Source organism: Schistocerca cancellata, chromosome 5 (assembly GCF_023864275.1).
Source record: "Schistocerca cancellata isolate TAMUIC-IGC-003103 chromosome 5, iqSchCanc2.1, whole genome shotgun sequence".
Taxonomy (NCBI): domain Eukaryota; kingdom Metazoa; phylum Arthropoda; class Insecta; order Orthoptera; family Acrididae; genus Schistocerca; species Schistocerca cancellata.
Genome location: NC_064630.1, coordinates 201,026,062 through 201,037,857, shown reverse-complemented (window position 1 = coordinate 201,037,857; position 11,796 = coordinate 201,026,062). Strand labels below are relative to the sequence as shown.

At 46.9% G+C, this 11,796-nt stretch overlaps 1 protein-coding gene across 1 annotated transcript; it reads right to left on the bottom strand.

Annotated features, from left to right (window-relative positions):
• Nucleotides 1–409: 409 nt before the first annotated feature.
• On the bottom strand, nt 410–8,633 carry LOC126188446 (serine/arginine repetitive matrix protein 1-like). The gene is made up of 3 exons (XM_049930050.1): nt 7,584–8,633; nt 7,267–7,490; nt 410–791 (listed from the first exon to the last, which is right to left on the bottom strand). The coding sequence occupies exons 1-3, from the start codon at nt 8,631–8,633 to the stop codon at nt 410–412; spliced, it is 1,656 nt and encodes a 551-aa protein (XP_049786007.1).
• Between the last annotated feature and the right edge of the window lie 3,163 nt (nt 8,634–11,796).

Below are 11,796 nucleotides of genomic sequence, written 5' to 3'. Positions count from 1 at the left end.
AGTACCGTGGCAGACGCCATCGAGAAGCCATAAAAATGTAGAACAGCCCAGTGATAAATTGGATATGAATCACACCTTTTCTTGCGGCTCCTCCAGCTGCGTGCTTGGGCGTTGTGAAGCGGGGATTTCAGTGTGTACCTCGATTGCGGTCACTAAAAAAAACCACGTAACTTACTTTTTTCGAGGTTATAATTAAAACTTCATGAGTACTTCTCGTATTTTTAGTCGCAGTGTTGGACCAAGTACCAAGAAATCAGAAATAATCGTGTTAGTGACTGAGGAAAACTGAGGCTGTAAAACTGATGATAAGATCGCCATTGAGGAGCATGAGAATTTTCACGGTATTAATAGCAAGAGCGTGGTAGCTATACAGACAGAAGAAAACATATGGGGTGGGGTGGAGGAGAGATCAGGAGCCGCTGTCGTGGGGATCCTGGTGCTGGCCCAGGCAGTCGTGCCTCTTGACATTGCGGTGGTGCTGCCCCGAAGGTACCAGGGCCGAGGCCGGAGGCGTGGGCGGCGCCGGTGTGGACGTGGACGCCGGAGTGGGCGAGGGCGAGCGAACGGCCCTGGAGCGGCGGCGCTGGACGCGCGAGCCCCGCCTGGAGACGGGGCTGGCGGCTCCCGCCGGCACAGCTTCCGCCGCCGCCGCCGCCGCCGCCGCCGCCTCGCGGTTCGCGGCGGAAATGGCAGGCAGCTCCCTCAGTACCAGGCTCTCCGTGCCGCCCGCTTGTGAGGGGTACTGCCTCTCCTCCTGCAACGAAAGCGCCACTCGTGCTGCTTCCCAGGAGCTCTGTCACAAAGACGCACACTTTGTTTGGTTCAGCCCGGAGCTGATGGGTTGACCTTTCCCCAAACCACCTGTCGTTGGAACCTACCAGGCTGACGTAAGGGCAAGTTAGTTTCTCACAGCGGCAAGTTTCTTCCACCACCTGTTAGAAACTTAACAAAAAAACGTCAGGAAGAAGCACTTTGCAGAAGTGTTCTGCCAATGAAAATTCCTGCCTTTATGTTCCTAGGTATAGAATGCAAGTTGTGGGACCTGTTGCGTGGGGGGTGATGTTTTAAGAGTGTTACGTAGGTGTCGCCCGTTTCGGCCATACACACGCTATCTTCAGATATGTTTTCTGAATATGGCTGCGACAGCTGTAGCTGATGGGGATAACTGCTTTTTAGCGTGATTGTACCGAAAAGAAATACGAGGAGCGTTCGATAAGTAATGCAATACTTTTTTCCTCGATCAATGGCGTCTGTAACGGAGATGTGTTCCAAGCAGCCTTGGGCAAAGTCCAGAGCATCGCAGATACTCATAAGCTCTTGCAGCATGTCTACAGAGACCTTAAATGAACATAAGCATGGTGAGTCGTTGGTGAGTCTTTTGTCATCAACGGCCGGCCGGGGTGGCCGAGCGGTTCTAGGCGCTACGGTCTGGAACCGCGTGACCGCTACGGTCGCAGGTTCGAATCCTGCTTCGGGCATGGATGTGTGTGATGTACTTAGGTTAGTTAGGTTTAAGTAGTTCTAAGTTATAGGGGACTGATGACCTCAGAAGTTAAGTCCCATAGTGCTCAGAGCCATTTTTTTGTCATCAGCGCAACAAGATTGCTCAAACCTGTCTGACTTCTCACCTGCCGGCTGGCCGCACACAGCTGTGATTCTTGCAAAGTTGGGACGTGCGGACACTCTCATTCGAGGTGATCGACGGATCACAATGAAACACCTCGCTGCACAACTGGGTATCTCTGTTAGTAGTGCTGACAGACTCGTCCACCAGTTGTGGTACTCTTAAGGTGTGTCCCCGCTGGCTTCCTCGCCTCGTAACAGAAGGCCATAAAAACCATCTGTTGACCCAAAGAATGATGAAGTCCGCGGGAAACAGTATGTGGTTGATGGGAAGGTTACTGAAGCAGAAGATGTTGGCTCCGGCGTCGACCAGTACAGTGGTACCATGCGGTCTTACAGGCTCTTCTAGTATGGTGGCGTAAGATCGTAGCATTGAACGCAGATTATGTTGTAGACAAAAGTGTGGGGAATAATATGGTGTTTTGGAATCCTGAATAAAACTAAACAAAAAGTGTTGCATTACTTACTGAACGCCCCCTCGTAAAATAACTTTTCACGTGCAGAATATCATTCTTCCAACAACGCTTGTCAAGAGTTCTGATCCCATGAACCACGGACCTTGTCGAGGTCGGGTGGCTTTCAGACCTGAACGACACGGATAGCAGTACCGTAGGGTACCCACAACATAAGGATGTCTTTTGGGAGGCCAGACACAAGTGTGCCTCCTGAAGAGCGACAGCAGCCTTTTCAGTAGTTCCTGGGGCAACACTCTAGATGACTGTTCTGGCCTTGTAACATTAGCCAACGTGGCCTTGCTGTGTTGGTGTTGTGAACGGCTGAAAAGATGGGAAACTACGGCCGTTATTTATCTTTAGGGCATACAGCTCTGCTGTATGATTAAATGATGATGGCACCCTGTTCAGTAAAATATTCCAGCAGTAAAATAGTCACACGTTCAGATGTCCTGCCAGGGACTGTTCAGGAAGATATCGTCATCAAAACGAAACTTGCATTCTATGTGTAAGAGCATGCATTGTTAGACCTCTTAGCTCAGTAAGTAGATTAGAAAATTTAAAAAGGGAACTGGATAGATTGAAGTTAGACACATTGGAAATTACTGAAGTTCGGTGCTGGGGGGAACAAGACTTCTGGTCACGTAAGTGCAGGGTTATACACTGGTGAAAAAAAAAAAACTCCGACAGCAAGAAGTAATTAATGTAGAGCAATGAAATTTCGGGAATACATTTGTCCAGGAAACGTATTTAATGATTAATGTTGGAAGATCACAGGTTAACGTAGGCACGAGAAAATTCACTGCAAATTTGAAATGCTGGTACGTCAGTAAGTCTTGTAACAGCCAGAATGTTGAATGCAAGCATTAAGATGTGTATGCATTTTGTTGTGCAGGTGCTGGATTTCAGTTTTTGGGATGAAGTTCAATGCCTGTTGGACTTGATCGGTCAGTATGGGGACTGTTAATGCTGTTTGTGTATGACGCTGGGTTCGATTCCCGGCGGGGTCAGGGATTTTCTCTGCCTCGTGATGGCTGGGTGTTGTGTGATGTCCTTAGGTTAGTTAGGTTTAAGTAGTTCTAAGTTCTATGGGACTGATGACCATAGATGTTAAGTCCCATAGTGCTGAGAGCCATTTGAACCATTTTTATGACGCTGGAGTTGCCGCCTGATGGCGTCTCATTCGTGCTCGAATGGTGACAGATATTGTGATCGGTCAGAGCAAGGCAACCTGTCGACCCTCAACAATATGGGAATTGTGAGTCCGCCTCGATGCAAAACACTTTGTTATTTGTTTACGTATTTATTCCCCAAACTAGTTTCAGCAACAAATATCGCCATCATGAGCTGCTTCTTTAAATCTTATTTATTGCACGTTACGGCATGTTTCTAAGAATTGTTGTCGCTGTTAGCGGCATATTTTCTATGCTTTTTCTGTTGCCGTTTTTCTCAGCGTACGTCATGTCATCTGGAAGTTCGTTGGACGGCATCCGGCTAATTCTAGACACAGAGAAAGCACAGAAAATATGCCGCAAACAGAGACAATAATTTTAAAAAAACATGCCGTAACGTACAATAAATAAGATTTTGGAACTCCACTGATGATGGCGATACTTGTCGCTGAAACTAGTTTGGGGAGTAAATAAGTAGTATTGTTGTTTTTCTATGCAAACACGGACCAAATGGAAGAGTTCCAAGATAAAATTACTGTCGACCCCTCTGTGCAGCATGAAGGATTAAACCTGTCGACACGGTAGAGCATAATGGGCTACAACAGCGGTATGCGGGCGAGCGATATCCTGTTGGAGAATACTCTTTGGAATGCTGTTCATGAACGGCAATACAACAGGTCGTATCACCAGACTGACGCACAAATTTGCAGCCAGCGTACGTGGAATAACCACGACAGTCCTCCTGTCATACGAAACCTCCCCCCAGATCATAATTCCAGTTGAGAGTCCAGTGTGTCTAGGCCGCAGACATGATGGTTGCAGGTGCTCACCTGGCCTCCTCTTAACCAACACAGAGCCATCACTGGCTCCGAGGCAGAACTGGCTTCTACGAGAAAACACAATAGATCTCCCCTCCACCCTCCATTCGGCTCTCGCATGACACCGGTGAAGTTGCAAACGACGGAGGTTTGGAGTCAATGGAACACACGCTACAGGGCAAACGGCTGGGAGCTGTCCTTGAGCTAACCGATTTGTAACACTTCGCTGCGTAAGTGTGGCACCAACTGTTGTAGACGCAGTATGACGTGCCACAGATTTATGCCGAAAACGACGGACTTCGTCTTGGTAGTGTCACTTGTCCATCCGGAGCCCTGTCAACTTGCGACCGTACCTTCCCGTCATCATCGCTGCCAGCAGCTGTAGAGTGGCTACATTCTTGCCAAGTCTTTCTGCGGAAGGAACATCTAGCTTCTAACAGCTCTGTTACACGATCTTGTTCAAACTCAGTGGTATGCTGATAATGTCGTCTTTGTCGCCGTAAAGGCATTCTTGACGCATCCACTCACTACGTCCAATCTCAAATATAAATGACGCTCACGACCGTTACAGCGCGTATTTAAAGCAAACATGATATGCATCCTCATACTGGCATTACTAGCACCACTCTTACGCAACTGGCCCGAAATTTGAACAGACTTCACCTTTCAAATGTAGAAACACGCCTACCAACTTTCGTTTATCTCCAACAACTCCTTCTTGGTGGATTTCTTTCCGTCAGTTTAAATAAAAGAATCAAATAGGGGTGACGAAAGACTAATAATAATCATTCTGATAATGAATAAGAAAGTAGAAACGCGTTACTGTGATCAGCATAGTGAACGCATCATTGCAGCCAAGATAGGCATGGAGCCAACACCAAAGCCAGTAGTACTAGTTTTTATTGCCATCTAGCACTGCAGATAATGAAGAGACACAGACAATGTATGATGAGATAATATAAATTATTCTGTTAGTTAAGGAAGAGGAAAATTTAATTGTAATTGGGAATGGAATTCGATTGTAGGAAAACGAGCTGTAGGAAAAATAGTATGAGGATATGGGTTGGGAGAAAGGAATGAAAGAGAGAGCCGCCTAGTAGAATTTTTCGTAGAGGATAATTTAATCATCACTAACATTTGGTTTAAGAATCAGAAGGCTGTACACCTGGAAGAGACATAGAGACACATAAAGGTTTTAAACTGATTGTATTACGGCAAGACAAATATTTCGGAAGCAGATTTTAAACTGTAAGACATTTTCAGGGGCAAATATGGACTCTGACCATAATTTTTGCTATGAGAAGTAGATTAAACCTGGAGAAATTGAAACAAAGTAGGGAATTAAGGATATGGGATCTGGATTATTTGAAAGAACGGGAAGTTGTTGAGAGTTTCAGATGGAGCATTAGTCAACGATTGATTGAAACAGAAAAAGAAATAGAGTAGAAGATGAATGGGTAGCTTTGAGAGATGAATTAGGTGAAAAGACAAGGCCTAAAAGAAATTTTTGGATATTACTGGAGATACTGAATTTAATTGACGAAAGGAGCAAATATTAAAATGCAGCGAACGAAGCAGGCAAAAGGAAACACAGATATACGTCCGATCATAGGAACACACTGGTGAATTCTTGTAGGTATACCGTGTGTTGTTGTGGTCTCCAGTGTGAAGACTGGTTTGATGTAATTTCCATCCTACGTCATGTAAAAGCCTCATCTCCGAAAAGAAATGCAACGTACATCCATTTGAATCTACTTTGTTTATTCATCTCTTTGTCTTCCTCTAGAGCTTTCCTCTCCTCCGTCCCTCCGCCCCCCCCCCCGCCTCCCCGCTCCACACAGATACTTCCCACCAATACAAGTAGTAGTAATACAACGTGCCACTTAAATTACTACTACTGGTACTACCACATATATTCATATCGTCACCATTACAGCAACTACCTGCAAAGCTATTATTACTGCAGTATCTGTTGCTACAACTGTACCATAAAAACAAAATAGTATTTTAAAATACTGAAAGCGACTATTTGGAGCGACTATTTGGAAATTATTTGTAGCAGAAACTGACGTTTTACTCACTGCTATTCTCCTGTCGAAGAACGGCGCAGAAGCGGACGCCATCGGGCCACTGGAAACATGTATTACTTTTGTTAGACGAAGGAAGAAATGACAAGTGGGATAGCAATGAGAGTTTCAGTTTCACCGATTTATTTACACTATGTCGAGAAAATGGCCGTGTTCTTCGAATGGACAGTAGCTATGGCAAAAAACACCAGTGGATTAAACAAGAAGAGGAAGAATGTGGTTGGAAAGGTGTAGTGCCTCGAGAATTTCGGAGAAAATTCTAGGGACACTTGTATTTTCACCGTCTCGAACACACGTTATCTTAGAGATAAAGGTGTTAAAATAGAACTACGTCTACTGCCCCACAATTTTGTGTGTGAAGGACGGACGTGTATCGGACGGGCGATCGATGCGAGCAGGTAGTCAAAGAGCCCGTTTCAGAAGTTACACGTACTGCCCATGGAGTAAACGCATCGTACTCTGTGAAATTAAAAAACACTGTTGGTACAAACATTTGAAGGTTGTTGAAAGAAAAGACTTTTATTCGTTCTCGCACTTACTGCCAGAAAAGTCGGGACTGTTATCTTGTTAAGCTTGGAGAGATTTATAAATTGTAGGTATGGAAAGACAAATGTAATAGAGTCTGTCGGTCCGGAAGGTGTCGATCTTACGAGAAATGTTTAGTGTATAAAAACTGCTATGTGTTATGAAAATACAGTGTTCAAAGCAGACTCGAGTGTATCGAGTTATTTTAAAGTATAGAAAATTCCTCGAGAGTAGCATCTATTCTTCGGAGAAGAAGCTGAGCTGAATATCGCCACCTGTTCTCCTGAGAGAAGATCGGCGAAGCAGCTCCCAGCAAGTTCGACAACCAAAAGGAGAGAGTGAATCTTGCACATTAGTACCAACCAGAAAGGCTTTAATTATAACCAGCCAGTATGTAGTTCGTAAGAAAAATAGAAGTAGCAAACGAAGTAAATAAGAAAACAAATTTACATAAGATAATATTGTCCATTGGGCGTAAACACTGGTGGCTCACACAGAAAGAGAGAGAACTTTAAATCAGCGCATCGATTGTACGGCAAAACAAAATGTGTACCTTTACTAATCGTAAGCAGGTGAAAAGTAGTCTGACCTGCCATTGGTGACGGGGGACTCTTCGTTGGTGTCGCGTATGGTGTACTTCTCGGCCGCCGCCCACGGGGACTGCTTGTCGTCCCACTCGGACCAGCGCATGGAGCCGGGGCTGCGGCTGCCGTCGTGGCGCGCCTCCTCCACCTGCCGCCGCTGGGAGGCGGCGCCCCTGGTGGCCGCGGCGATGTCCAGCCTGGGCCGCGGCGCCTTGGCCGGCCTGCCCGCCTGCCGGTCCACGGCCAGCCTGCTCTTCCTCTCCGCAGGCCGGCCCAACCTCGCGGCCTCGCCCGCCGCCGCAACCAGCTGCTCGGCGCGTACCTGCACCGCGACGTCGCTCGTCTGCGAGCTACTCTGTAAGGCGTCCCAGTTGCCCGTGCTCTCTATGACGATGGTCGGCAGCCCGGAGGGGCCGGGCAGCACCCTCACCACCGTCTGCTGAGCGGGCTGCTCGTCTGTTTGCGTATCCGCCTCCACTTGCGGGCTCTCGGAGGGATCCGCCACTTTTGCGGCTGTACCGGCAATCGGTTCTTCGGTGGGTTCGTGTAGTACGACGTGCGGCCTCGGAGTGCTGGTCTGTGAGCTTTTGGAAATGAGAAACGCCGACCTGTCCACTTGGATCGCCGCCTCCTTGGTGTCAATCCTCTTGGCGCGACGGGATTCCTCCTCGGAGCTGGACCTCTGTTTGTGAAATCGCCTCCAAGGAGACAAGCGTTTTCGCGGCGGCGGCCCTGGGGTTGCCTCTTCGTCCTTCTGCTCTTCTGCCGTCACCTGCTCGTCGGCGACGCGAGACTCGTCACTCCTCTCTTTGCGTTTCCGCCAGCAGGGAGAGAAACGTTTCCGCGGCGGCGGCGTTTGGCTCGCCGCATCGACCTTCCGCTTTCGACTGTTCGCCTGCTCTCCACTCGTCCCCGGCTCTCCAGTCGTCACCTGCTCGGTGCCGATCCATCTGCTGGAGGACGCGTGGGGACAACTGGAGTAGTCGGTGCAGTCGCAGATAACGGCCGCGGCAGGCTCTTGCTGACTGGGCACACCGCTTTCGGGGTCCGGTTGGGCAGCCTTCGGTTTGAGGTCGGTGGGCGACTTCCTGAGGTAGAGCACGGTGTAGGAGCGCCGCCGGGCGGAGTAGAGCAGCTCTTCGTCCAGGTGCCAGCGGGCCACCCCCTTGGGCGCCGCCTCCAGCGGCAGGCGCCGCACCGAGCAGCGCGTCCTCGACGCCAACCCCGACGCCGACGCCGGCGAGAAGGCGTCGCGCACGTAGTCGTCGAGCGCCTCGCGGACGATGCGGTCGTCCCGCAGCGCCGAGACGGCGGTGCGCTGCGCGGACGCGGACCTCCGGCGCCGCCGGAACCACTTCCAGCGCCGGAACATGGCGAGCGCGCTCTGTCATCGCAGGCTCGCACACTTTCTTTTTCCTTTTCACCACAACCTAATTTACATTCTTCAACGGAAAAAATTTTGCCCCACGCTTGCTTTCCGCCGGAGACGTCGTCGCGTAGCAACGGACTAACACGTCCGTGGGCCGACTCCCATTATAGTCCGGGCGCAACGTAGAACACTGCAAGTTAGCTGAAACCTTTGTATAAACCGGGGGTCTCCAATCTTTTTAGTCCGCGGGCCACATTGACTCCTCCACGAAGTCATGAGGGCCAAGATCTACCCAGTGGGATTAAAGCACCCTAGCACACCATGATCACCGTAATGTAAGGCTAAATGAAAGATGAACTCGCAAAAATCTAAGATTGTATGTGGGAATAGCTAGCACTGAAACGAACTACGATTTTTATTTAATTACATAATTTTGATTGGTGGACGTACCTGAACGAAACTATGGCGTATTTTATTCTGGCGAATTTCACCGACAAAAAAGTATGTCACTACACATCCTGTATGTATTTTACAACGTAATCAAAAGAAAGTGAAACCTTGCTTAAGAAGCATCTTCCATAATGATTGATTACTAAGGCTAGTCGCCAAAGTGCCGTCCATTTGAAAGACTTGCACCAGACTCGTGAGTGGAATAAAATGCAAAGAATTTTTTTACTTAAAATGTTTTCGCCCAACTAGTCTGTTAACCGTTCCTTTTTTTTTCGCTATCGCACGGAGAATGGTCTGTCTGTTTATTGTGGATAGCCACAAGTTTAACCATGACCTTCCGCTTTGTAAACATAGAGCTCCGACAATGTTGCGCTGTATTGGTCGCGATAGGCCTCGAAACTCAATTGTTGCCAGTATAGGTACCTCCTCAAATATTTGGCGGGCCGGATACCAGGGTTGACCGGCCAGCTAACGCGGGCCGGTTTGCCGGCCTTCACGGGCCGGTTTCGCCCGCGGGCCGTAGTTTGGAGACCCCTGGTATAAACCATTGAGCGCCTCTAGCCAAGACTGTCATACGGGACGCCGCACATAACAAAAACACGTGAAAACCCCACGTATTATAAAAATGCGCGCGAGACGTAAATGTTAAGAAAGAAATTCGATACGTTGCGCCGTTTCCGAGTTATTTAGCATTGAAGTTAACCAATCAGATCGTCGCGCGCGTAAATTCAAGTTTCAGCTAACGAGTCAAAGCACTCGTTGGGCAACGCCGCCCCTGGCAGGCCGCTTGAATGTGAGCGCGCGACGCCCCGATTGGCTAAATTCTACGCTAAATAACTCGGAAACGGAGCATCTTATCGAATTTGTTTCTTAACATTTATGTCTCAGTACAACCTGCCCTGTAACATCCCTACAAGCATTTCACACATTTTCTGACCACCCTATATATATATATATATATATATATATATATATATATATATATATATACCACGTGATCAAAAAGTCAGTATAAATTTGAAAACTGAATAAATCACGGAATAATGTAGATAGAGAGGTACAAATTGACACACATGCTTGGAATGACATGGGGTTTTATTAGAACCAAAAAAATACAAAAGTTCAAAAAATGTCCGACAGATGGCGCTTCATCTGATCAGAATAGCAATAATTAGCATAACAAAGTAAGACAAAGCAAGGATGATGTTCTTTACAGGAAATGCTCAATATATCCACAATCATTCCTCATCAATAGCTGTAGTCGAGGAATAATGTTGTGAACAGCACTGTAAAGCATGTCCGGAGTTATGGTGAGGTACTGGCGTCGGATGTTGTCTTTCAGCATCCCTAGAGATGTCGGTCGATCACGATACACTTGCGACTCCAGGTAACCCCTAAGCCAATAATCGCACGGACTGAGGTCTGGGGACCTGGGAGGCCAAGCATGACGAAAGTGGCGGCGGAGCACACGATCATCACTAAACGATGCGCACAAGAGATCTTTCACGCGTCTAGCAATATGGGGTGGAGCGCCATCCTAATAAAAACCCATGTCATTCCAAACATGTGTGTCAATTTTTACCTCTCTATCTACATTATTCCGTGATTTATTAAGTCTTCAAATTTATACTGACTTTTTGATCACATATATACTGGAAAGTATACCTGTACGTGTATGTTCCACATTTCCTCCTAAGCCAGTGGACTGATTCCACTTAGACATGGTGCGCCAATCACTTACGGTCCGGAATGAGTCACTGTAGGGGTAATAACCACATTCCTGTCAAAGGGGTCGTGGTTGGAGGGGGGAGAGTGCAGCTCACGAAGCGCCAGACTATATTCATCCAATATCTGAGAATGAGTGCGCTTAGTGAGTTAAACAAATTTTACACGTAATTTCAAATCTTTACCAAAATTATGAAAAGAAAAACGTTTCTCGCTTACTATATTTTCGCTATTTATGCAGTAAAATTGCCATATCAGGCATACAGTTTAAAGTTATCGAGGATTTATATATAAAGATAACAAAGACAAATACCAAAGAGAATCGGTACTAGTACCATGTTAAATACTGAAATTTCCGACCGCAAGGCCCCATTAAAGAAATTAAATGAAATATCAGTTAGAGAAATACAAAATCTTTGACCAACGCCAGCTGTAGGTTTTAAGTAATAATACTTGGAAAAGTAGGCACAGTGCCCCAATAAATTACAGCCAAGTGATACTTTTAGATTTGAGGTTAAATTCGATTCGGTGGCCGATTGATTATAAAAAAGCAAAAATCGTTTAAAGGGTAACTGCAATGTACAAATTTTTAACAAAGCTACGGCACCATGGGCCGCTATACATTTACCGAAAAGAAACCAGATTTAGATTTAAAAGTAAACTCGCCTTAACAGCAGATTCAATGTAATTTCAATTTTTGGAAATTTGTGGTAAGATCTTATGGGACCAAACTGCTGAGGTCATCGGTCCCTAAGCTTACACACTACTTAATCCAACTCAAACGAACTTACACTAAGGACAACACACACATCCATGCCCGAGGGAGGATTCGAACCTCCGACGGGGGGAGCCGCGGGAACCGTGACAGGATGCCCTGACCGCGCGGCTGTAATTTCAAGGTCATAAAATGTTTAACAACTTTTTGTTTTGTTTTCTTTCTTTTTTTCTTGTTTTATATACAGAGCAACAGTTAGAGAACTGCCAAACTCCT